This window comes from Neoarius graeffei, chromosome 23, assembly GCF_027579695.1.
Source record: "Neoarius graeffei isolate fNeoGra1 chromosome 23, fNeoGra1.pri, whole genome shotgun sequence".
NCBI classification, from domain to species: Eukaryota; Metazoa; Chordata; class Actinopteri; order Siluriformes; family Ariidae; genus Neoarius; species Neoarius graeffei.
This window is the reverse complement of record NC_083591.1, coordinates 52,975,421-53,001,108: the sequence shown is the minus strand read 5'-3', so window position 1 is coordinate 53,001,108 and position 25,688 is coordinate 52,975,421. Positions and strand designations below refer to the sequence as shown.

Below are 25,688 nucleotides of genomic sequence, written 5' to 3'. Positions count from 1 at the left end.
TATAGCAACTCATAGCACTCTTTACAACCGTGGTGAGCAGAAAAGCAGCTCAGCATGCAGCAGGAGAAAGAACAACACATTGGGTTCCAGTCCTGCAGCCAAGAACAGGAATTTTAGAATCAAGTACAAGTTCCCATTAAAGAGGCCAGTGAGTGTATGTTGTAAGACCAGTGACAGAGATCAGAAAGTGATGTTTTTTAAACCGATGGCGTCAATATTGGTGTAAGTTCCTTTATCCTTACATCCCTTTTCTTCTCTGAGGGAGAAGGAAATGACAAAGCGCTACTGCAGCCCATATACACAGACGAAAGTCTAAAAAAAAAAATGAAGACGTGAGCTCTGGCATAAAATCTCTCCAGCTGTGTCTTACGGAATGGGGACTACACTACCCAGCGTGCCTCTGTCATCTCTGTTGTCCGTGGCTTCCCTCGGGAGTCTTTATGGAAGAGACGCCATGTTAGCGCCACATCATTCCACATATTGTGCCTGCCTGCAGCTTTGTCTTCTGCTTTCTGAGAAGACATGTGACCTCCTAACCACCATGTAACATCATTCTTGGTTGCTATACACAAGCCTGGACAATAAGTAGATCTTTATACTTGTACATAAAGTGTGTAAGTGTGCATGTGCTTGTGAGTTGTTAACTGTGAGGGTGGAAAAAAGGCACAGCTGGAGAGACCATGAGCAGGATGTTGAGCTGTGGGTGAGGTCGCTCTCCAAGGCAAACGGCAATAAGCCGCCTCAACCTTTTTCCCTTCACAAAGAGATGAAAAGGAGATGATTTCCCCGCTTTGAACCCCCACCTCACTCGTCTCTACCCATCTTCTCCATTTTCTACATCTCTCCGTGCCGACCTACTTTCCCTCCTCCCCCACAGGGCCAGCTCTCAGCGCCGGGTGCTTCAATCACTCACGTGATGAATCGCTCTCATCTAAAGCTCTGACTGAAAGCTGACAATCATTTTTCCAGCTGGAGAAGACCAGAGATGCCCAGAACCATCCTTCTAACCAGTAAAGGCGTATCTGTATAGTCCGTGTGCTGTACCATGTCGGGACGGGGAATCAACAAAGGCAGATTTTTAACCACTTTGTAGAGAAAACTGGTGAAAAAATTTTCGACCTGTCTGAGACTTCCCTGTCTGAAAAGGAATGTCGCTTAATGGCAAATAGCATCCTTTCAAACTGGGCAGCTGAACACACTTAGAGGCGAGTGGCTATGGGCTTCACACCATAAAACACCAGCCGTCTTTCATTCTTTTTATCCCTTCAGAAAGAATAAAAAGGAAGTGATTTCCTTCTTCACACACTCCCCTCTGTATATCTTCCACACTGACCTATTTTCCCTTTAGACAAGCGCTAACAGATGCCTGGCTGGCGTCTCTCTGATAGACACAGAAGAGAGAGAAAAAAACCCCGCCATCCTTCCCACTCACAGAACAGGGCCAATTATGTTCTCTGGGTTGCCAGAGAAATCAGGCTAATAATAATAAAGCCTTAAATCTTCCCTTTGCAAATTGCCAACAGGCATCATGATTAAACATACTATTATTGTCAAAAAATAATATTGCTGTATGAACAACATTCAAATTCCCTTGAGAGTTCCTTCAAGGTCCTAAAGTCATCTCACGAGAATAAAAAATAGCCATGAGAATAAACAGGGCTGATCCAAAACTTCATCTCATCTCATTATCTCTAGCCGCTTTATCCTGTTCTACAGGGTCGCAGGCAAGCTGGAGTCTATCCCAGCTGACTACGGGCGAAAGGTGGGGTACATCCTGGGCAAGCCGCCAGGTCATCACAGGGCTGACACATAGACACAGACAACCATTCACACTCACATTCACACCTACGGTCAATTTAGAGTCACCAGTTAACCTAACCTGCATGTCTTTGGACTGTGGGGGAAACCGGAGCACCTGGAGGAAACCCACGCGGACACGGGGAGAACATGCAAACTCCGCACAGAAAGGCCCTCGTCGGTCACGGGGCTCGAACCCGGACCTTCTTGCTGTGAGGCGACAGCGCTAACCACTACACCACCGTGCCGCCTGATCCAAAACTTAATACATCAATACATCACTATCTACACTTTTATAGCAAGTAACGGAGTCAACATCAACCCCTGAAGTTCGGGAATCAGACACAGTCTCAGTATTTAAGTCTAGGCTGAAAATATCTGTTTAGTCAAGTCTTTTGTTAACGGTGTTTATGAGGTAAAGGTGTAGATCTGGAGGATCCTCAGACAGAGTGTTTTGGTAAACTGGGATGTATGGATGCTGTCAGTCCCCACTCGCTTGCTCACTCGAGTTTGTTGATGGTGTAGTGGCTGCTGCTTTATGTCCCGGGGCTCCCTCATGCCTGTGTTACCTTCTGGCTCTCCCCTTTTAGTTATGCTGTCATAGCTAGTTGCCGGAGTCCCTGCTTGTACTCAGTGCAATATGTATACTGTTCCTACTTATTCAGGTGACATTGGGCATACCTAACAACCTGTGTTTTCTCTCTCTCTCTCCCCCCCCCCAAATCTGTCCCTCTGAGTTACATGTCGGTCCTGGGATCGAGATCCTGACCTCTTCTGCTCCTCGGACCTGCCTGATCCATCCTGGTGCCCTGTGTCTGGTTGGAGTCTCATCGCATCGCTCCTGTGGAGGACGGCCCCATGAGGACAGCTGAAAGTCACACTTGGAAGACGCTCTGGACTCTTACAGTAATGCTTTTATGGCTGAGGACCAGGGCCGTCGACAGGGGGGGACAACCGGGTATTTTGTCCCGGGCCCAGGCATGAGGGGGGGCCCAGAACTGGTCCCTCATGAAGATGCCATTAATCATTCTGTTTCATTTCAAAATGTGTTGATTTGGGGGAGAAAAATGTGCTATATTTGCATTCAATGAATGATTTCTGGTTCTTTTGCCTTTATTGTCTTCGAAAATAGATTCAAGAACCCACGTACCACCCCTAATGCAGAAATGGTTTGGTCTTTGATTAAGGCGCCAAATAACACGGCACTATAAAGATCTTGCAGTCATGTGACCGGAAAGTACACAACCGCCATCTTGTCGGTCAAAAACACCGCTGAATACTGCTGCACTCGTGTACAGAATGGATCAATTTCAACCGACGGACTACACGGCTCATTTTTCTAATGAACAGATAACTAGATATATGTCTAAAATAAACGAGCTACAGATTTGTGACCCTTATGGCTTACCGGACGGAGTTTTCACGACCGGATTTTGAACTGCCAGCGGAATACCCGGACGTGTATAATTACCTCATTAACTTTCCCTCGCTGTTCAGTGGTGAAGCACTGCGTGCTTATAAATCTCTGCACAGTTATCTTTACAGAAATTCAGGATTTGTCAGCGACTCAGATGTGGCATCTTGTAAACAAAATAATTCGCACTGGATGGGTAAGTCACTGAAGTATTGAGTATAGCACTGACCAGCCGATTATAGAATAGAATAAGGTAATTCCAAATCGTCCGTGTTGTTTACATGGATCTGGCATTGGAGAGGTAGAGGCTTGGCAGTGGAGATTTGAGTGGCTGTTTGTATGTGTATATGTATGTGGCAATCATATCCAAATGTTTTAGGCACGCTTGCTGAGCTGCGCTGAGCTGGACTCCAGTTAGCTGAAAGCCCGTGGAACGCTGCCTCTTGTTAATTAAACCTTATTTTGTTGGAAATCATCCCGTGTAGATACGACGGCATGTGAAATTGCCAGCTAGATAGAGTTTAATGTAACGAATGGGCTATAAATGGGGTGTTTTGAGGTTAGTCTGTTGCAAAACATTAAACTTTCGCTTACACTGGATACTCTTCAAACAATTCCCTTGCTCAAGTGAAAAATGATAGGCCTGTATGAAAAGCGCAATTAATGAAAGTAGCCTAATAAGCCCTAAATGAATAAAACAACCTCTGTTTTATTGTTGTTGCTTACACGTTAAGATTTTGAAATCTTCTCGGTCCAGTTCTATATCCAGGGAACGCTGTAATCCTTTTGGTTTATCCGTAATAAACGTGTCAGCCCCCAGGTCAGATAGGCTAATGTTACGTGGTTGGGAGGGTGTCAATTTTTTTTTGTAACATTCTAAATCGAGTACGGAAAGGACGTTTATGAAAAACAAGACAAAAAAATACACTGAAAAACTCACTGTACACATCACTAGTGGTGATGCTTCTATGTTCAGATTTTGGGAAAGCCATAACTCCGTTCTCATTGAGGCCCAGTTCCATCCCGTAAACAATCATTTTGGTTTATCAACTACCTGCGCTCAAACATGTCACAGGAGAGGCTCAATGGGCTGGCTATGCTCTCTATAGAGCGCGAACTTGCAAAGAAGCTGGACTTCAATGACCTTATTGACGACTTTGCCACAGCAAAAGTCCGGCGCATTGCATTTCGCACCTGAATAGTTGCAGACTAAGGAAATATTCAAACTGTAAATATGTTGAAATGTTGAAATAAAATGGTTGACTGTTATAATGGGCTTGGAATACCTGTTATTTAAGGGTTGGAGTGAATGGAGACTGTGAAAAGAGGGGTTGGGTGTGGGTGGTTGTTGCGTGGCGATGTGCGTGCACGCGTATGTGTGTGTGTGTGGGGGGGGGCACTCAGATTATTTGGGGGGGGGTGCCCACTCAGATTATTTTGTCCCGGGCCCAGCCAAAGCTGTCAACGGCCCTGCTGAGGACTACAGTTGACTTGCTAACTTTAGGACTGCAGTTGTCATGAACAGTTTTGCACTCAAGTTTCCATCAGTGAAGAGTTTATAACATCAACAAAACTGACTTCATGTTAAAACTGTTAATGTTATAGTCATGCTGTCTGTTGTTGCCCAAATGAGGATGGGTTCCCCTTTTGAGTCTGGTTCCTCTCGAGGTTTCTTCCTCATGTCGTCTGAGGGAGTTTTTCCTTGCCACCGTCGCCACAGGCGTGCTCATTGGGGATAGATTAGGGATAAAATTAGCTCATGTTTTAAGTCGTTCAAATTGTGTAAAGCTGCTTTGCGACAATGTTTATTGTTAAAAGCGCGATACAAATAAACTTGACTTGACTGAAGTGTTTTATTCGTCATAATAGTTTTTTGTTTTGTTTTTTAACTACAGTGGTGCTTGAAAGTTTGTGAATCCTTTAGAATTGTCTATATTTCTGCATAAATATGACCTAAAACATCATCAGATTTTCACACAAGTCCTAAAAGTAGATAAAGAGAACCCAGTTAAACAAATGAGACAAAAATATTATACTCGGTCTTTTATTTATTGAGGAAAATGATCCAATAATACATATCTGTGAGTGACAAAAGTATGTGAACCTTTGCTTTCAGTATCTGGTGTGGCCCCCTTGTGCAGCAATAACTGCAACTAAACGTTTGCGGTAACTGTTAATCAGTCCTGCACACCGGCTTGGAGGAATTTTAGCCCGTTCCTCCGTACAGAACAGCTTCAACTCTGGGATGTTGGTGGGTTTCCTCACATGAACTGCTCGCTTCAGGTCCTTCCACAACATTTCGATTGGATTAAGGTCAGGACTTTGACTTGGCCATTCCAAAACATTCACTTTATTCTTCTTTAACCATTCTTTGGTAGAACGACTTGTGTGCTTAGGGTCGTTGTCTTGCTGCATGACCCACCTTCTCTTGAGATTCAGTTCATGGACAGATGTCCTGACATTTTCCTTTAGAATTCGCTGGTATAATTCAGAATTCATTGTTCCATCAATGATCGCAAGCCGTCCTGGCCCAGATGCAGCAAAACAGGCCCAAACCATGATACTACCACCACCACGTTTCACAGATGGGATAAGGTTCTTATGCTGGAATGCAGTGTTTTCCTTTCTCCGAATATAATGCTTCTCATTTAAACCAAAAAGTTCTATTTTGGTCTCATCCGTCCACAAAACATTTTTCCAATAGCCTTCTGGCTTGTCCACGTGATCTTTAGCAAACTCAAGATGAGCAGCAATGTTCTTTTTGGAGAGCAGTGGCTTTCTCCTTGCAACCCTGCCATGCACACCATTGTTGTTCAGTGTCTCCTGATGGTGGACTCATGAACATTAACATTAGCCAATGTGTGAGAGGCCTTCATTTGCTTAGAAGTTACCCTGGGGTCCTTTGTGACCTTGTCGATTATTGCACGCCTTGCTCTTGGAGTGATTTGTTGGTCGACCACTCCTGGGGAGGGTAACAATGGTCTTGAATTTCCTCCATTTGTACACAATCTGTCTGACTGTGGATTGGTGGAGTCCAAACTCTTTAGAGATGGTTTTGTAACCTTTTCCAGCCTGATGAGCATCAACAACGCTTTTTCTGAGGTCCTCAGAAATCTCCTTTGTTCATGCCATGATACACTTCCACAAACATGTGTTGTGAAGATCAGACTTTGATAGATCCCTGTTCTTTAAATAAAACAGGGTGCCCACTCACACCTGATTGTCATCCTGTTGATTGAAAACACCTGACTCTAATTTCACCTTCAAATTAACTGCTAATCCTAGAGGTTCACATACTTTTGCCACTCACAGATATGTAATACTGGATAATTTTCCTCAATAAATAAATGACCAAGTATAATATTTTTGTCTCATTTGTTTAACTGGGTTCTCTTTATCTACTTTTAGGACTTGTGTGAAAATCTGATGATGTTTTAGGTCATATTTATGCAGAAATATAGACAATTCTAAAGGGTTCACAAACTTTCAAGCACCACTGTACATACACACTCTCTACATATCAGCATTCTCGAAGGCCAATGTAAGCTTACCCTTGACTCGGTGCTGTTAGCACACCAGTCCAGTTACCTTCCAGCCGGTGTAATGTTAGCAAAGGCTAATGCGAGTGCAGTCAAGCCCGAAAGTACGTATATTATTCTTCACATCCCTGTGTAGTTTACTTTATATATCGTCGCTGTCAGTTCAAAACCTGCTATGTGACAATTTAGGTCAATTCTCAAGGATAACTTTTTTGCAATTTACGCTAATATAATGCTGCAATTAGCTATTTTGATGGATATTTAACTGACCAAGCTAATAATAGAACAACTTTTACTGGCTTCTCAGCTTGTTATTTCAGAGTTTTATTAAGTTTTTTACGTCTCCTGTAAAAAAGGAAAAATGTCACATAGCAGGTTTTGACCTGACAGCGACGATATATATGTACGCCTTACACCGATATGGATATAACACAGTGAATAACAATCAAATAGTCTATAGTTCATACAGATTTAATTTCATGAAATGTCGTACGATGGTACGATGTCGGTACCATCCAGCGCAATGTGATACCCTCCTGGCAAGATGTCCTGTTTGATCGGCGGAACATCCTGTTGTTGTTGCATGATAGCCGTTGGCTCATGAGGAGCTCATCCGCCCTTTGACAGGTATTGTTTTTCATCCTGCTGGGTGTCATGCCACCCTCCTCACCAGTATTAACTGGTGGGGGAGTCGGTTTAGACGCCAACCACCCATCCATAGTAGTTTACTTAGTTACTTTTAAAATCAACATTGACAGCTACACACAACGGAGCGACCTGGCAGCCAAAATTCTCTCAAAATCTTCCGCATTTAACAAAGCAAACCTGGCGGCCGTGTTTGTTTACAAATTGTCACAGTCGCTCGCTAGCGTGGAAGTTTTACATCTCCGATGTGTGACGTCGTGTTGTCTTGACAACCATGCAATATCGTAAACCATATTGAACACTCATTCTCCATTGGGCAGAGTGGTATAATACATGGAGGACAAGTGATATGCTAACAATATTTCATGCTATCAATAAACCTAGTCGAAGGGAATATAATACATGTTTTTATTCCATGGAAAAAGTGGCCTGTATGTATAATAATTAAATAATATTGGCTGGCTTTTTTTCATGGTATATCAGACATATTCCATTCAGCTAGCACTATATTGAACGAGTTGAAGACGAGTCTAGCTGAATGGAATATATCTGATCTACCATGAAAAAAGCCAGCCAATATTCTTATTCTTATTATTATTATACATTCCTTTTGGGTGTTCAACACATCTTTCTCTTTCAAAATTCTCTCAAAGTCTTCTGTATTTAACAAAACGAACCTGGCGGCCATGTTTGTTTACAAATTGTCACAGTCGCTCATTAGCACGAAGTTTTACGTCTCCAGCATGTGATGTCGTGTTGTCTTGACAACCATGCAATATTGTAAACTATATTCAACGCTCATTCTCCATTGGGTAGAGTGACGTAATACACGTAGGGTAAGCGATATGCTAACAATATTGCATGCTATCAAACCAAATGAATGGAATCCGCTAGAAGGGAATGTTTTTATTCCATCGTAAAAGTGTTCTATATGTATAATAATTTCATGTACTGTATTTAGATTTGAGATTTATAAACAAATCCAGACAGCCTTTTTACACCTTTTTTTTTTAAACCTTTTTACACCTGTAAAGCCTATGGCATGTGATTTGTCAACCATGATTTCGATTAATTCACTGTCCTACATTTTCCCTTTGCCGTGAGTTCATTTGGAGGAAAGTCAGTGAAGGGTGTCGTGAAAACACTGAAACCGCATGCTCAGATCTCAGAGAAGGACATGGTAAGCTTTTAGAGGTCGAGTTGTAATGAATATGAGCGTATATGCATGTGTGTGTGTGTGTGTGTATGCATATGTATGGTCGTATCATATCTCCCCACCTCTCTCTGCCACACGGGGTTGATGGTGTTGCAGACGATGCCTGATCTCTTCTCCTGGCCGTGGTGAGGTAAAGCAGGGAAGATGCTGTGTTTGCCCGGGTGGATGGCGATCTTCAGGTAGGGGTCCGGGTTGAAGAACATGCCCTTCTTTAAGCCTGTTGCCTGGAAATCTGAGCACACACACACACACACACACACACACACACACACACACACACACACACAAGCACAAGAAATATTAATGGGAAAGAGCTTTACTTAGAAGTCAAGCGAATTAAATGCCTAAGCTGAAGGGTTTTCTAAAAGCACTCGTCTGTCAGCTCAGCGTTTGGCTCGTCGCTTTCAGTAATGGCACAAGTGTTTATGCAAGTGTGTTTACGTTACTCTTCTCCGGAGGGAAGCCGTGGCATGTTAAGATTTGTAAGTGAAAGACTGAAGTGATGATCAATAATAAGCGTCCCTCGGGAGTCACTAAAAATAGAGGTGAACTGAAAATTTATCTAACCAAATTACTCTCTGCTAATTGGAAAGCGTGCTCGTGGCAGTTGCTATGGTAACACGCACCGTGCTTCGGGTGGTGCGTACCTGACAGAGAGAAGCTGATGAGTCTTCGGCTGCCCTGACTCTGAGGCACGTCATCCACGGCAACCGGCTTGAACACCTGAGCGAGGGAGGGAGAGACAGAAGGAAAGCGAGCGTGATGGAAACAAAGAGAGATACAATCAGTATTGTCACCCCATAGAAAAAAATACTTCGAAAATCCTCCCCAACATACACACGTGCTGCAGAGTGTGAAGTTAAAGCCACAGATCAGTTTCACTCTCATACCAAATCCAGGAAATATACAAACCATCTGATCAACAACATCTTGCTTTGCTCAGGGGCGATTCAAGAGTAAGACCTTTAGGGGGGCGCAGCCTCCAATCAGAATGTCATGCATACAGTGCCTTGCGATTAAAACATTAATAAAACAATAATACTTAATGAATTACTTTTAGTAACATGAGTTTTACACCAATAATTTTTTTAAGAAAATGAATAGGTACACATTACAATGATACTTTCAAAAGCAACCTAATTAGCTGGATGGTCTGTTGTAGTGTCTAAGAATAATTCAGAACAAATAATCACAGATTTCAATATAATACAACCCCGATTCCAAAAAAGTTGGGACAATGTACAAATTGTAAATAAAAACGGAATGCAATGATGTGGAAGTTTCAAAATTCCGTATTTTATTCAGAATAGAACATAGATGACATATCAAATGTTTAAACTGAGAAAATGTATCATTTAAAGAGAAAAATTAGGTGATTTTAAATTTCATGACAACAACACATCTCAAAAAAGTTGGGACAAGGCCATGTTTACCACTGTGAGACATCCCCTTTTCTCTTTACAACAGTCTGTAAACGTCTGGGGACTGAGGAGACAAGTTGCTCAAGTTTAGGGATAGGAATGTTAACCCATTCTTGTCTAATGTAGGATTCTAGTTGCTCAACTGTCTTAGTTCTTTTTTGTCGTATCTTCCGTTTTATGATGCGCCAAATGTTTTCTATGGGTGAAAGATCTGGACTGCAGGCTGGCCAGTTCAGTACCCGGACCCTTCTTCTACGCAGCCATGATGCTGTAATTGATGCAGTATGTGGTTTGGCATTGTCATGTTGGAAAATGCAAGGTCTTCCCTGAAAGACACGTCGTCTGGATGGGAGCATATGTTGCTCTAGAACCTGGATATACCTTTCAGCATTGATGGTGTCTTTCCAGATGTGTAAGCTGCCCATGCCACACGCACTAATGCAACCCCATACCATCAGAGATGCAGGCTTCTGAACTGAGCGCTGATAACAACTTGGGTCGTCCTTCTCCTCTTTAGTCCGAATGAGACGGCGTCCCTGATTTCCATAAAGAACTTCAAATTTTGATTCGTCTGACCACAGAACAATTTTCCACTTTGCCACAGTCCATTTTAAATGAGCCTTGGCCCAGAGAAGACGTCTGCGCTTCTGGATCATGTTTAGATACGGCTTCTTCTTTGAACTATAGAGTTTTTGCTGGTAACGGCAGATGGCACGGTGAATTGTGTTCACAGATGATGTTCTCTGGAAATATTCCTGAGCCCATTTTGTGATTTTCAATACAGAAGCATGCCTGTATGTGATGCAGTGTCGTCTAAGGGCCCGAAGATCACGGGCACCCAGTATGGTTTTCCGGCCTTGACCCTTACGCACAGAGATTCTTCCAGATTCTCTGAATCTTTTGATGATATTATGCACTGTAGATGATGATATGTTCAAATTCTTTGCAATTTTACACTGTCGAACTCCTTTCTGATATTGCTCCACTATTTGTTGGCACAGAATTAGGGGGATTAGTGATCCTCTTCCCATCTTTACTTCTGAGAGCCGCTGCCACTCCAAGATGCTCTTTTTATACCCAGTCATGTTAATGACCTATTGCCAATTGACCTAATGAGTTGCAATTTGGTCCTCCAGCTGTTCCTTTTTTGCACCTTTAACTTTTCCAGCCTCTTATTGCCCCTGTCCCAACTTTTTTGAGATGTGTTGCTGTCATGAAATTTCAAATGAGCCAATATTTGGCATGAAATTTCAAAATGTCTCACTTTCGACATTTGATATGTTGTCTATGTTCTATTGTGAACACAAATCAGTTTTTGAGATTTGTAAATTATTGCATTCCGTTTTTATTTACAATTTGTACTTTGTCCCAACTTTTTTGGAATCGGGGTTGTAGATCTGTGTTAGGGTGGACCCTTTAGTTAGTTAATGAAACCTGAGGCAAAGACTCAATCATGATGGCCAGAACTTTCCAAAGCTCCACCAGTTTTGTTGGAAGGCTCTTTTTTGTGCGCCAAACTGATCCTGTGGGAACTGAGACAGCTTTAATCAACTTTCTCTCACCTGGATCTGGCTTTTTTTTTTAAAGATAAAACACATACATCCATCTATGGAAAAAATGACATTTCCAATAAGTCAGGTTTTCTTTCAGTACTTCAATTCACTGTCCATAAATGTACTGTAAACAAACCATGAAGCTCAGTTTGATCAGAAGAGGAAACTAAAATAATAAAGGACATCAGTTATCTCCTTGGCTGGCAACTAGTGACATGCCAGCAGACTAAAAGCTCAGAAAGCTAACATTAGCTAATAATCTCTAGTGAACTATCCTCCATCAGTTAACGTTTTTGACACTTTAGGGAACAAATATCCATAAGCAGACACTTTTTAAGTCACAGCAACAACCCTGCGTTATCAGAACATTCTACACTTTTGCTTGCTCACGTTTCAGGTAACGTGCGTTTTAAATTTGCACCACCGATTTGTGTCATGAAATCAACTCTTCGTCTCCTTTCTGCCGCGAGCAACGCAGGTCTTATTTATTAACGATGAGCCTCACAATTGAAGCATCCAACGCCTGTGTGAGTGAGCCGTGACGTCATGACATCAACAACGCTGGAAATTTAAACCTGTTTAAGATTGAACCTGTACCATCTCTGTACAAGTTGTCAAAATATAACGTTAGGAGACAATGTCAGAAAATAATAATAAAATGCACTATTACTACTACTATTGTTATTTTTAGGGGTGCTAAGATGAAAAAAGGGTCTACACTCACAAATGGTTTTGCTTCTAGTTTCCAGGTTTATGCAAAACAGTGATTTCATTACATCAAAACAGCTCTTAATGCACTTCCTAAACATCAAATCCTTGATTACATATCAATCCGGGCATTGTCTATTCTAATTTTTTTCTCCTCAGTAATGAAAATCATCCTTCGGTGTTACTCGATGATGATGATGTGTACTGAAAAAGCAAACTGATTGGACTGGAGGGTACAAGTACTGGTTGAAATTTTGGTCACTGGTGTTGGGAAGCACACAGTGCACACACACCTACCGGTGCTGAAGGGTTCCTCACGGTCACACTGGGTGTCGTGGCCCTCAAGGCGCCGCTCACCCCATGGTAGTACTTAAAGCAGATCTTTGTCTCCGCTGAGAGGGAGAGGGAGAGGAAGAGAAGAGGTGAAAATTATTTCATACAGCTCAGGAGTCAAGGTAACATCAAAGCGATCAGAAGTCATTATCATGAGATCAAAATCTTAGCCAAGCTGTTTAGCACTGTATCATGCCTGACCTTCTGCTCTGACCTCAGGTTCCTAATAAGATCTTTATTAATACTGCAAGTCATGCTAAGTCATAATTAGCAGAACACATTATCACGATGTTAATACTGAACCACTATTCACGGTTATTCGGATATGACTCAGATGGCTGTTAATATAGATACAGTGGTGCTTGAAAGTTTGTGAACCTTTTAGAATTTTCTGTATTTCTGCATAAATATGACCTAAAACAACATCAGATTTTCGCACAAGTCCTAAAAGTAGATAAAGAGAACCCAGTTAAACAAATGAGACAAAAATATTATACTTGGTCATTTATTTATTGAGGAAAATGATCCAATATTACATATCTGTGAGTAGCAAAAGTATGTGAACCTTTGCTTTCAGTATCTGGTGTGACCCCCTTGTGCAGCAATAACTGCAACTAAACGTTTGCATTAACTGTTGATCAGTCCTGCACACCGGCTTGGAGGAATTTTAGCCCATTCCTCCGTACAGAACAGCTTCAACTCTGGGATGTTGGTGGGTTTCCTCACATGAACTGCTCGCTTCAGGTCCTTCCACAACATTTCGACTGGATTAAGGTCAGGACTTTGACTTGGCCATTCCAAAACATTAACTTTATTCTTCTTTAACCATTCTTTGGTAGAACGACTTGTGTGCTTAGGGTCGTTGTCTTGCTGCATGACCCACCTTCTCTTGAGATTCAGTTCATGGACAGATGTCCTGACATTTTCCTTTAGAATTCGCTGGTATAATTCAGAATTCATTGTTCCATCAATGATGGCAAGCTGTCCTGGCCCAGATGAAGCAAAACAGGCCCAAACCATGATACTACCACCACCATGTTTCACAGATGGAATAAGGTTCCAATGCTGGAATGCAGTGTTTTCCTTTCTCCAAACATAACGCTTCTCATTTAAACCAAAAAGTTCTATTTTGGTCTCATCCTTCCACAAAACATTTTTCCAATAGCCTTCTGGCTTGTCCACGTGATCTTTAGCAAACTGCAGATGAGCAGCAATGTTCTTTTTGGAGAGCAGTGGCTTTCTCCTTGCAACCCTGCCATGCACACCATTGTTGTTCAGTGTTCTCCTGATGGTGGACTCATGAACATTAACATTAGCCAATGTGAGAGAGGCCTTTAGTTGCTTAGAAGTTACCCTGGGGTCCTTTGTGACCTCGCCGATTATTACACGCCTTGCTCTTGGAGTGATCTTTGCTGGTCGACCACTCCTGGGGAAGGTAACAATGGTCTTGAATTTCCTCCATTTGTACACAATCTGTCTGACTGTGGATTGGTGGAGTCCAAACTCTTTAGAGATGGTTTTATAATCTTTTCCAGCCTGATGAGCATCAACAACACTTTTTCTGAGGTCCTCAGAAATCTCCTTTGTTCGTGCCATGATACACTTCCACAAACATGTGTTGTGAAGATCAGACTTTGACAGATCCCTGTTCTTTAAATAAAACAGGGTGCCCACTCACACCTGATTGTCATCCCATTGATTGAAAACACCTGACTCTAATTTCACCTTCAAATTAACTGCTAATCTTAGAGGTTCACATACTTTTGCCACTCACAGATATGTAATATTGGCTCATTTTCCTCAATAAATAAATAACCAAGTATAATATTTTTGTCTCATTTGTTTAACTGGGTTCTCTTTATCTACTTTTAGGACTTGTGTGAAAATCTGATGTTGTTTTTGGTCACAGCTATGCAGAAATATGGAAAATTCTAAAGCGTTCACAAACTTTCAAGCACCACTGTATGCTTCATGATTTCCTGATGTGCTAAAGATTAGAAACAGTATGAAAGCATTACTTATGTATTAATATATGCTAACTTGTGGACCCTATCACAAAGTGTTACCAAAGCTTCAGAAGCACTGGGATAGAAAGGGTATCACTTATGTAAAGCGTAGAAATCATCAGAACCGTCAGTCAAGTGTGTAACAGAGGACAGTCTACTGATGTGACATGGTCCTGTTTGAGATTTCTGAAGAGCGTCCTACAACTTTGTACTTTGCCCTTAATCGGCCTAAACAAATCAGTGTAAAACCACCAGAATTCTTTTTTAAACACAGTCAACAAAACACTGGCATGAGTTCGAACAAGGGCAGTGTTTTTTATGGACAAAATGCTGAGTGTTGTGGCTAAAATTAGCCTCTGTATTCTCTCTCTTTCTCTCACACACACACGCACACACCTTTAAATAGATTTCTTTATAGTTTCATTAATTCTACACTGCTGAAGACTGCCAACAGGAGCACTTCCTGTTAGCAATATGGCTGATTGATAGGACCAAAGCAGGTGGCATGTGGTCAGTATCGACTCTTTCTTTCTTTCTTTCTTTCTTTCTTTCTTTCTTTCTTTCTTTCTCTCCCCATCTCTATAAACTCCACTTTACACCGATAACCAGAGGAAAACAGAGCTGTGGAGGAGATTCAGAGCTCACAGAGCGTTTCCCCTCACGTGGCACGCCCAATGCAAACTCCTGCATTAGAGACATAGTCGTCGGTTAACCTACTAGTCTCTCACATAACCGTAACGCAGCAGTGTGTTGCAACACACAGAGCTGCACGTTCTCCCCGCAACGTGCCATATGGGGATGATAAATCGCTGTCGTAGCGCTAAAGCAGCTGTTGTGACGGCCTGCTTTTCTGCAGCGTCATACTGACGCTAGCATAGCACAGCTAAGACGCAACCACCATTATTATTGGTGACATTATTTATTTAAGAGAATTCAAATAAACGTACATTATGCATTACTGAGATAAACACAGATGTGAAATGTACTGAATCATCTGTCTGTAGACTGCAGACACATCTTTGAACCCCTTAAACAGTGCTCAGAAATAGTTTTAGGATTTAGAGTGGTAAATATTTATTGGATATCCTGCCATGCTAGCTCATTTTAGCTGCGTGACACTGCCTTAGCAGTGAATTTTATGAATATTCCTCTGAGAAATCGTGTCACATTGGTTAGTATTAACTAGCTAGCTAGATTTATCAGTGAATCTTTATGAATATAGCTTTAAAATTATTTGAGAAATCATGTCAAGGTGTTTTTTTTATACATATATTAGCTGGTTGGCTAGCATTACCAATGAAGGTTCCTGTCAACATATTTTAGCTTAGATTGGACAGATAGTTTGAGTGGCGATGAATATGGCAAACGTGTAGAAATATGACATAAAATCCTCTCAGAAATCCTGTCAACTTTTGTTAGCCAGCAGCTAGCTAAAACATTATAAACATTTTTTAGCTAGCTGCTGATATTTCTGAATATCATTTTAAAATTCTTTTAGAGATTCTATTAATTAGTTCATGTTTGCTAGCTTTAGAAGTAAGCATTATAAAAGATCCTCTCAGAAATCTTGTCAGGAATTCCCATGTTAGCTAGCTAACTTTCATTAGAAGTGTGTATCATAAGATGACTAGCATTTTTTAAAATTACTTAAAATCCTCTCAGAAATCTTGTCAGGCTTTCTTGGTCAGAAGCTAGCTAAAAAATAATAAATATTTTCTGAATATGACTTTAAATTCCTTTTAGGGACTGTTAATTAGCTCTGGTTAGCTCGCAATAGATGTAAGGATAGGGTGACCAGACGTCCCGGTTTTACCGGGACAGTCCCAATTTGGGGTTGTGTGTCCCGAGTCCTGACAAAAGTCTGTCGGGACACGGATATGTCCCGGTTTTTGCCACTCGCGACATTTGCGACTGAGCAGCGTGGGAATCATTAGCAGAGAAATGTCTGCATTTACTATTTTGATGAACTGACAGGAATCGCAAACTTTCCTGGTTACTGCCCCCTGGCCCTGTGGCATGGGTGTTTATTTAGCCACATTATTCCAGACAACAGAACGTGTTGCCATGCAACAATAAAATAAACATTAACTGGCGCAAATGTTCTTTGTCTAGCAGCTAGCAACAGTAATGCCGCAGCAATTATGCCGAAAAGAAAATACACCTTTTCCAAAGATTTACAGGGCATCTACCCCTTCCTCCGAGAGGTGCAGAACAATGCGCATGAAGCCTACTGCACACACTGTAAGTGCTTTGTTCTTGTACTGAGTTGGGTAGCCTATGTTGCAAATGCTGTGCGCTCCTGTGGGGGCTTTCCTCAGGCTGTCGCCCCTCTCCTCCTTTACTGCTGTTTTGTTTGAGTGTATATTTACGGAAGCCGCGAGACCCTTCACATAATCTTTTTTTATTCACCTTGTTATCCCGAGATAACGACATAATTAATTCAGGATCTTGAGAAAACAACACAACTAATTCGAGATCTCGAGAAAACAAAACCATTATTTCATGATCTCAGCTGGATCACTGTATCTCCGTCGGTAGAGACGAAGCCAGGCCAGTTGCGTCTATACAGAATGAGAAATAGCCCCAAAGTCAGCATATCACAAGTCTCTTGGCGCACCTGAATGAACCATTTCTCAGCTGTTTACTCGAGATCATGAAATAATTGTTTTGTTTTCTCGAGATCACGGAATAATTGTTTTGTTTTCTCGAGATCTCGAATTAGTTGTGTTGTTTTCTCGAGATCCTGAATTAATTATGTCGTTATCTCGGGATAACAAGGTGAATAAAAAAAAGGATTATATGAAGGGCCTCTCTCGGCTTCCGTAGTATATATTCTCAAATCACTTGTCTCTTTTTTGTTTCTGTTTAACATACCATTCTGACAGTTTGGCCATATTGCTGTGTTGAACAGCTTCCTTCCATTAAACAGCACCTTCCATTAAAGTGTTCACTTTTGTACACATCTTCTTGCTTTATTCATTCAGTTGTGGGGAATGGTTAGTAAGGTTGATTCTGACCTAGGCTATGTTGAGGTCACATATCTACTTTTTAAGTTCATGCTATAGTGCGTACAATTTTAGAGATATAGCCTACATGTGCATATGCATTCTTCTTGGTGTTCTCACAAACAGGTAAAATAAATCAGTTTAAATTTGGCCTATGGACATAGCCTGGTCTATTCTCAGCCATTACAAAATCTGTTGTCTGACCATAATTTAACTGATCTGTATACCACTATGCTACTAGATAACAAAATGCCTGTTTGTTTTATTTCATGTGAGATGTTGATAAATGTGAGCTTCAACAAAATGATAAGAGCACCTCTCTGAGTGTCACGTTTACGTAAAAAAAAAGGTGTGCGTGCGCGAGCATGGTCGCACGCAAAAGTGTCCCGGTTTCAGACTAGGGAAATCTGGTCACCCTATGTAAGGATTATGAAAAATCCTCTCAGAAATCCTGTCAGGAATTCCCATGTGAGCTAGCTAACTACCATTAGAAGTCTGTATCATTAGCAGACTAGCATTTTTTAATGACTTAAATGTCCCTTTAGAAATCCTGTCAGCTTCTGTTAGCCAGCAGCTAGCTAGAAAAATTATAAACATTTTCTGAATATGACTTTAAATTCCTTTTAGAGATTGTTAATTAGCTCATGTTAGCTAGCATTAGAAGGATTATGACAAAAATCTTCTCAGAAATCCTGTCAGGAATTCCCATGTTAGCTAGCTAACTATCATTAGAAGACCAACATTTTTAAATGATTTCAAAGTCCTCACAGAAATCCTGTCAGCTTTTGTTCGCCAGTAGCTAGCGAAAAAATTTAAAATAATAATAATAATAATAAAAATAATAAATTAGCTCATGTTAGCTAGCTTTAGAAGTACGGATTATGAAAAATCCTCTCAGAAATCCTGTCAGGTTAACTTAGGTTAGCTAGCTGGTCAGAATTAGCATTGGAGATTACAAAAGAGAGAAGGTTTTCTCAAACGTGTGAGATTAGCTTATTTTCTCGTTTGTAACAACTATGAACATTTAGGAATATCATTTAGAAATACTCTCAGAAATATTGATAAGTTAGCCAGCTAGATAGAACTAGCAGTTATGGTAAAAGGTTTAAAAATAAACACATTTTATTTATTTATATATATATATATATATATATATATATATATATATATATATATATATATTAGTGCTGTCAAAAATGTCGCATTATTAACGCGTTAACTTGACTCAATTTTAACTTTTAACGGCGATAATTTTTTTATCGCGAGATTAACGCTCTGTGACATGATGCCACGCCCCGCACAGCCAGAGTCCTCTGCCCTCCCCCGAAGAGCCACGGTGCTCGGCTTAGGTTTCGTTTTCCCATCGGCGGCTCCAGTCCCACTTTGCAGTGGCTGTGACAAGACGTGTTATGCTCTGCAATAAAAAAAAAAACATTGGTACAACCAGTGTTCGAACTATGCCGATATTTTCGGGGGGGTCCCTTATTTTCCCTTGGGGGGGTGCTTGCGCTTGTCTCAGAGCACGGCTCTCCATCGCGCGCTCACTTCGGATATGCAAATGCTTCCCGTTACACACGATTGCTATGTCAATAAACATCATTTTGCCAATATTTTAGAGACCCCCCCCAACATTTCCCAAATCATGTTTTCAAGGGATCTCATGTCTGTTTCAGGGGATCTCGGATCCCCCGAGTACCCCCGTAGTTCGAACGGTGAGCAAGCGCATTCACTTTTTTATGCTGATAAGAGAATTACAATGGTTTTTCATGTGACAAAAATGTGCGATTAAATTGCGATTAATCGCAAGTTAACTATGACAGTCGCGACATTAATCGCGATTAAATATTTTAATCGCTTGACAGCACTAATATATATATATAGATCTGCTCAGAAATCTTGTCAGGTACGCTTCTAAGCCAGATAGCTACCAAGGTATTAAAATGTATTAAGTTAAAAAATATATATAAATCCTTTCAGGTGAATTCATGGTAGCTAGCTGCATAGCATTAAAAAATGACAAATACTGAATTAATATGGCTTAAAAAAAATCATCTTAGAAATTGAACATTTTGAAAATTATTTTTAAAAATTCCCTCAAAAATGGTCACTTTATCTCATTCATGTGCATTTACGAATTTCAATGCGATGGACTGGAATCCCATCCAAGGTGTATTCCCACCTCATGCCCAGTGTTCTGAGGATAGACTCGGGATCTACCACGATCCTCACCAGGATAAATGGTTACTAATTGAAGATATCCATATCATATGTACATAAAGACACACCAACATATACTAATATATATGAATTTCAATGCGATGGACAGGAATCCCATCCAAGGTGTATTCCCGCCTCATGCCCAGTGTTCTGAGGATAGACTCAGGATCTACCGCGATCCTCACCAGGATAAATGGTTACTAATTGAAGATACCCATATCGTATGTACACAAAGAAACACCAACATTTCTGTCTATGGCTCTTAAGGCACTCCTGCTCAGAGCTGCTCTCACTGCACAAAAGCACGTCTAATGAGGTATTGCACTGTGCTACAGAGGGATCATGTGTATGTATGGAATGAAATGTGGACCCCAGCTGCAAGACAGGCATTAAAAAAAGCCAGCCACACTCAAGTGTATTAGAGCACTCGGTACTCAACGTCGACTGCTCAGAGCAAACTGTGTGAGTGGACATGGTGTGTTTGTTTCCATGGCAGCTATGTGTAGAACAAAGTAATGTCCTGTGGTCTTTATGCTTGGGTAATAGCGCATCAAGATCAAACGCTTATCATCCTTCCGCAGGCCTGCATGTCACATTGACATGTCAATGATGTTTAGAGGCTCTGATGCACTGATTGGATGTGAATTACTTGCTTGTGAAGACTGTAGAATTAAATATGCTGATCCAAAGCAAATCTGTCAGCACTAAGTCTCCAGGTTATGAAGATGATGGTGATTGTGTGGGATGAGCATGTTGCTTTGGTCAAAGTAGGCCTCAAAAGTAGACCTCAAAAAGAGGCCTACTGTAAAATATACTGAACATTGTGTGCATGAAAGACAATTCACTTACGTTCAACAAAGTAAGAATTGGCTTCAATCTTCCACACAATCTGGCCTTTGTGAGAGCCATTCACCCCGCGGTTCTTATAGTCCATAAAGTTCTCCGATAGCCCTTCATCTGAAAAAGACAAAAAGAATCTGTACCAACATACTGTAGCATACCTCTCTGAGGAAAACGATGTAATGATGATGTGGGTCCCTAATTTCAAGGACGTTTTTTTCCAGCAAACAATTCGTTTTTATTTATAATACAGCCAGTTGCTGGAGTCTGTGTTGGCTAGGCATGTGATAACAAATGATTAATGGATTTGTGTTTGTATTGGATTCAATCCAATCTCAGTCGTTCACACAGGCCCAAAGAAACAGGGAGACAGTGTGATAGAAGAGTGAGGGATTAAAGAGAGAGAGAGAGAGGGCATGAAACAGATTTACCGTTCCTTATAGACAGCCAAATCCAGTCTGCTTTCTTCACATCTCTCGATTTTTCATCACTCACCAATAAGATACATTCCAATCCAATCTCCGGCATCAACCTCCTCCTTGATGTCCCAGGTAAGTGTGATGTCCACCGATTGGCCAATGGCATAGTGGGACGTGCTGGCGGTCAGTGTGGAGCGGCTGTGTGATGTCACCAGGTCCGTATCGCTGGTGGAACGCGGCAGGGCAGCTGCCAGCTCCTCAGGCTCGCCGTTCTGGAAGTCTACACTGGGGAAGTGCTCCGGGTTGAAGCTGTGCCGGATAGGGTCTTTGCTCCGGCGCCGGGCCTGGGACGAACGAGACGGCGAGGCCATGGCCGCCAGCCCGAGAAAGCGGTTCTGGTACAAGTTCTAATGAGGGAAGAGATAGAGGAGGTGGTAAGAGAAGTATACGGAACCTGTCTCCGCCCCTTTCCTGTCATTGGTTTGTTACCCTATTGTGTTCACCCGTTTCGTGTTTGACAGCAATGAAGACGGGACTAGGACTATTTTACAGACTAAAAACTGATCCCAGTGGCTTGGGCTAAAGTATTTCTCAATGTGAGTCCACTAATTGTGCTTTTCCTATTTCTGTGATGTCTTTTCTCACACTGTCCACTTGAGATTATGTAAAACTAATAAGGCTATTACAAATCCAAATTATTCTAATATGCTCACTATCCCCAATATCCCCTTTTACTATACGTGCTATTCCTGGAACTTTAATCTCTTTTGCCCCTGTGGAGCTGAGGCTTGCCTGTTCCTTCAAATACCGATTGAATCCATAATGATTTGGTATCAGAAATAATGTAGACTGCAGTACTCAGGCAGAGAGCAAGTGTTTCAGGGCACCTTTTCTCGTATTAGTCTGTTTGCTGAATACAAATCACAAGTGAAGTAGATTATTTCTGGTTGTTTTTTTTGTTGTTTTTCAGTTGAATCAGTTTTGAAACTGATCAGAGTATTCCGAATAATCTGTCTTCTCTCTCTCTCTATCTAAATTTACATCCAAATTTCAGTGAAGCTGCTTTATGAGAATGCCTCCTGTTAAAAGCGCAATACAAAGTAAAAAAGAAAAATACCCTGGTTTGATTACAGAAATTATAGAAATCTTTGGGATGGAAATCTTTTTTCGGTCGTGAAGAGACGAAGACGCTTAAATAGGAGGTGAAGGAAATCGCTCCAATCCTCTCTGGAGAAAAATGCTGCTTTACTCGAGTCAGACATAACACAAAGGAAAGACAGTAAAGGGAGGGAGGTGAGGGGACCAGGCTGTGCTTTGTGCTGCATCAAGCATCCGTTAAAAACACACACACTCTTTCAATCCACACACTTCTGGAGACCTTTAAATAGCTGTCCTGCTCTTTCCTCTCATTCGTCCGTCTGTCTGATGAAGCAGCTTTCAGATTCTGTGTGTGTATATATGTGTCAGTCACAGCCTGCCTTTCTGTCTTCATGGCTCTGTATAGTGTGGCATAAACTGCTTGCTCTGTATCTGAGCCTCAAGCGCTCTCTCGGCTATGTTACACTATTTCTCTCCTCGTCTTCATCTGCTCCGCCTGGATGCTCGGAGTAAACTGTCTTCTTCGCCTTCTGTGACTTAATTTCTTCTTGTTCTGCCAATTCGATTCAAATTTGAAAGGAATATTTCGCTTAGGAATGCTAACGCAGAGAAAAAAATTCAATGAATGGCAGGAGACACTGAGTAGCACGATTGCATTCCCACGGTGCAATCGCACATTAGCACGTCGTATTAATAATTTTCAGTTGCGCCTGGCATACTCCCATCCTTGCGTCTGGTGCAGAGAAGAAACAGAAGAAGAAGAAGAAGAAGAAGACACGTCTTTCCATTGTGCAGCCTGCAGAATGAGTATGCGTAGGGGTATACAGTGATGACTCACCATGAAGCAAGTCCTTGCCAATCCTCTACCTCTTTACAAAGCATGCCAAAAAAAAAAAAATGTCTTAAAGAGAGCATGCTCTTTGGATAAAAGATTCTCAGTGTGCTTTTAAATGGTCCTTGAAATCCTAAAAGACTCAAAATCGCCATTCAGGATGTCTCTTCACATCCACAAAGGACTAAATCAATCTGCCTTGCTAGCCTTCACACTCAATGACGTGAATATAGTTTTTACAATCAGGCTAATGAGATCATCATATCGGAGTAATACCACCTGACCTTTCTATATTAAAATACAAATTCCTTCCATGCTCCCGGCTCCCTGTGCAATAACATGTGCGAGTCTGCCTGCCAGGGTTAACGCTATGTGAGTGCCAAAAAGTCGATTGTGCATCTGCAGTTGGAGTGTGAGGAAGGAAAGATAATGTGAGAGCTGCAGGAATAGAGCACATAGGCTGAGACCTTGATGGGCATTGATGGGAATGTCGCGCTATAGGCTTAGGGCCAATTTGTGTACATATCACACCACACTTTATGCGCTGCATTGTCCATGACCACTTCTGAGACCTTTCCATCCATCAAGGCTGAATTGAAAACCCAGCATACTGATCAAGGTCCATGCATTTTAGAAGGAAATAGAATTGGTACAGAAGAAGAGCTAAAAATAAGCTTCATAAGAAGGCTTGGAAAGGACAAATATTATTAACGAACCTCATGTGTAATGAGAAGGGCACTCGGTAGAGTAGAGTGCATACCTCGGCCAAGCTACATACTATCAACATCAAATGACTTGAACCTGGTATAACACTAAAGCTGTACACCAAATTTCATCCAAATCCGTTCACTACTTTTTGAGTTATATTTGGAAGAGACAAAATAATCTTGGATCCACATACATATCTGGATTTGCATCAAAATGAATGAATGAATGAATTTATTTTATTTTCGAACATGTATAAAAAATGTATGTAACTATTTGTACATACAAAAGAAAGAAAACGAGAAAGTGAAAAAAAGAATAAATGAAATAAGATAAAGAGCTAAGACATTACAATACACCACACATTGTTTGAAAAAGGAGTGGGAAGAAGTACAATACTTTTTAATTTCCCACCCCTTTTTAACTACCCCAAAATCCAAACTACATTAATACTCCTATAAAAATATATACCATATATACACTTCATGAATATCTATATAAATATATAATTACAAAAATAAATATATACTACATACCATATATATATATATATATATATATATATATATATATATATATATATATATATATATATACTTCATAAATATCTATATAAATATTTAATGACAAAATTAAATATATACTACATTCATATACACTTCATAAATATCTATATAAATATATAATTACAAAAATATATACTATATACCATATATACACTTCATAAATATCTATATAAATATATAATTACAAAAATAAATATCTACTACATACCTATCCCTGTAAATATGAAGATATAAACTATCCCCATAAATAAATATATACCATATATACCATATACTAAGTTAGTTCTAATATAACAATCAACCCTATTCTATTTATCCCTCATCATCCTCCGTTGACATACTTCCTCTTCTACATACTTCTTATCTCATCTCATTATCTCTAGCCACTTTATCCTTCTACAGGGTCGCAGGCAAGCTGGAGCCTATCCCAGCTGACTACGGGCGAAAGGCGGGGTACACCCTGGACAAGTCGCCAGGTCATCACAGGGCTGACACATAGACACAGACAACCATTCACACTCGCATTCACACCTACGGTCAATTTAGAGTCACCAGTTAACCTAACCTGCATGTCTTTGGACTGTGGGGGAAACCGGAGCACCCGGAGGAAACCCACGCGGACACGGGGAGAACATGCAAACTCCGCACAGAAAGGCCCCCGCCGGCCCCGGGGCTCGAACCCAGGACCTTCTTGCTGTGAGGCGACAGCGCTAACCACTACACCACCGTGCCGCCCCTTCTATATACTTGTTTAAAAATATTTTTTTGTACCTTTTTTTAAACAGATTTATATTTACACTTTGTTTTATTTCTGCCTCCAGTCTGTTCCATAAAGTCACCCCACAGCTCGATACGCACATGTTTTTCATATTTGTTCGAACCTTTGGTTTTTTAAAATTTAGGTCTCCCCTTAGATTATATCCCCCCTCTCTCTCACTAAACATTCCTTGTATATTTTTCGGCAATAGATTATTTCTCGCTTTGTACATTATTTGTGCTGTTCTGAATTTGACCAGATCCATAAATTTCAACATGTGTGATTTTATGAATAGTGAGTTTGTGTGATCTCTGCATCCCGTTTTGTTTATTGTCCTTATTGCTCTTTTCTGTATTGTACATATCGGCTGCAGAGTGGTTTTGTAGGTGTCTCCCCAGACTTCGACACAGTAAATCAGATATGGCAAAAATAATGAGTAATATAGAGTATGCAAAGATTTGCAATCAAGAATATGTTTTGTTTTCCACAGAACTGCCGAGCACTTTGCCAGTTTTGCTCGTACGTATCCTACATGAGGTTTCCAGCAGACTTTATGATCCAAAATCACACCAAGAAATTTAATTTCCTGTACCATTTCTACAACCCCGATTCCAAAA

The 25,688-nt window shown here is 40.9% G+C and overlaps 1 protein-coding gene across 1 annotated transcript in view; it reads right to left on the bottom strand.

Moving 5' to 3' along the window:
• hecw1b (HECT, C2 and WW domain containing E3 ubiquitin protein ligase 1b) overlaps window positions 1-25,688 on the bottom strand; it is a 103,257-nt gene that overhangs the window by 67,206 nt on the left and 10,363 nt on the right. The window contains exons 2-6 of the mRNA XM_060905432.1: window positions 21,190-21,520; window positions 20,704-20,811; window positions 12,591-12,685; window positions 9,259-9,334; window positions 8,674-8,843 (exon numbers count right to left, since the gene is read on the bottom strand). Coding sequence (XP_060761415.1) covers window positions 8,674-8,843; window positions 9,259-9,334; window positions 12,591-12,685; window positions 20,704-20,811; window positions 21,190-21,520 — 780 coding nt within the window. The remainder of the gene's footprint in view (window positions 1-8,673; window positions 8,844-9,258; window positions 9,335-12,590; window positions 12,686-20,703; window positions 20,812-21,189; window positions 21,521-25,688) is intronic.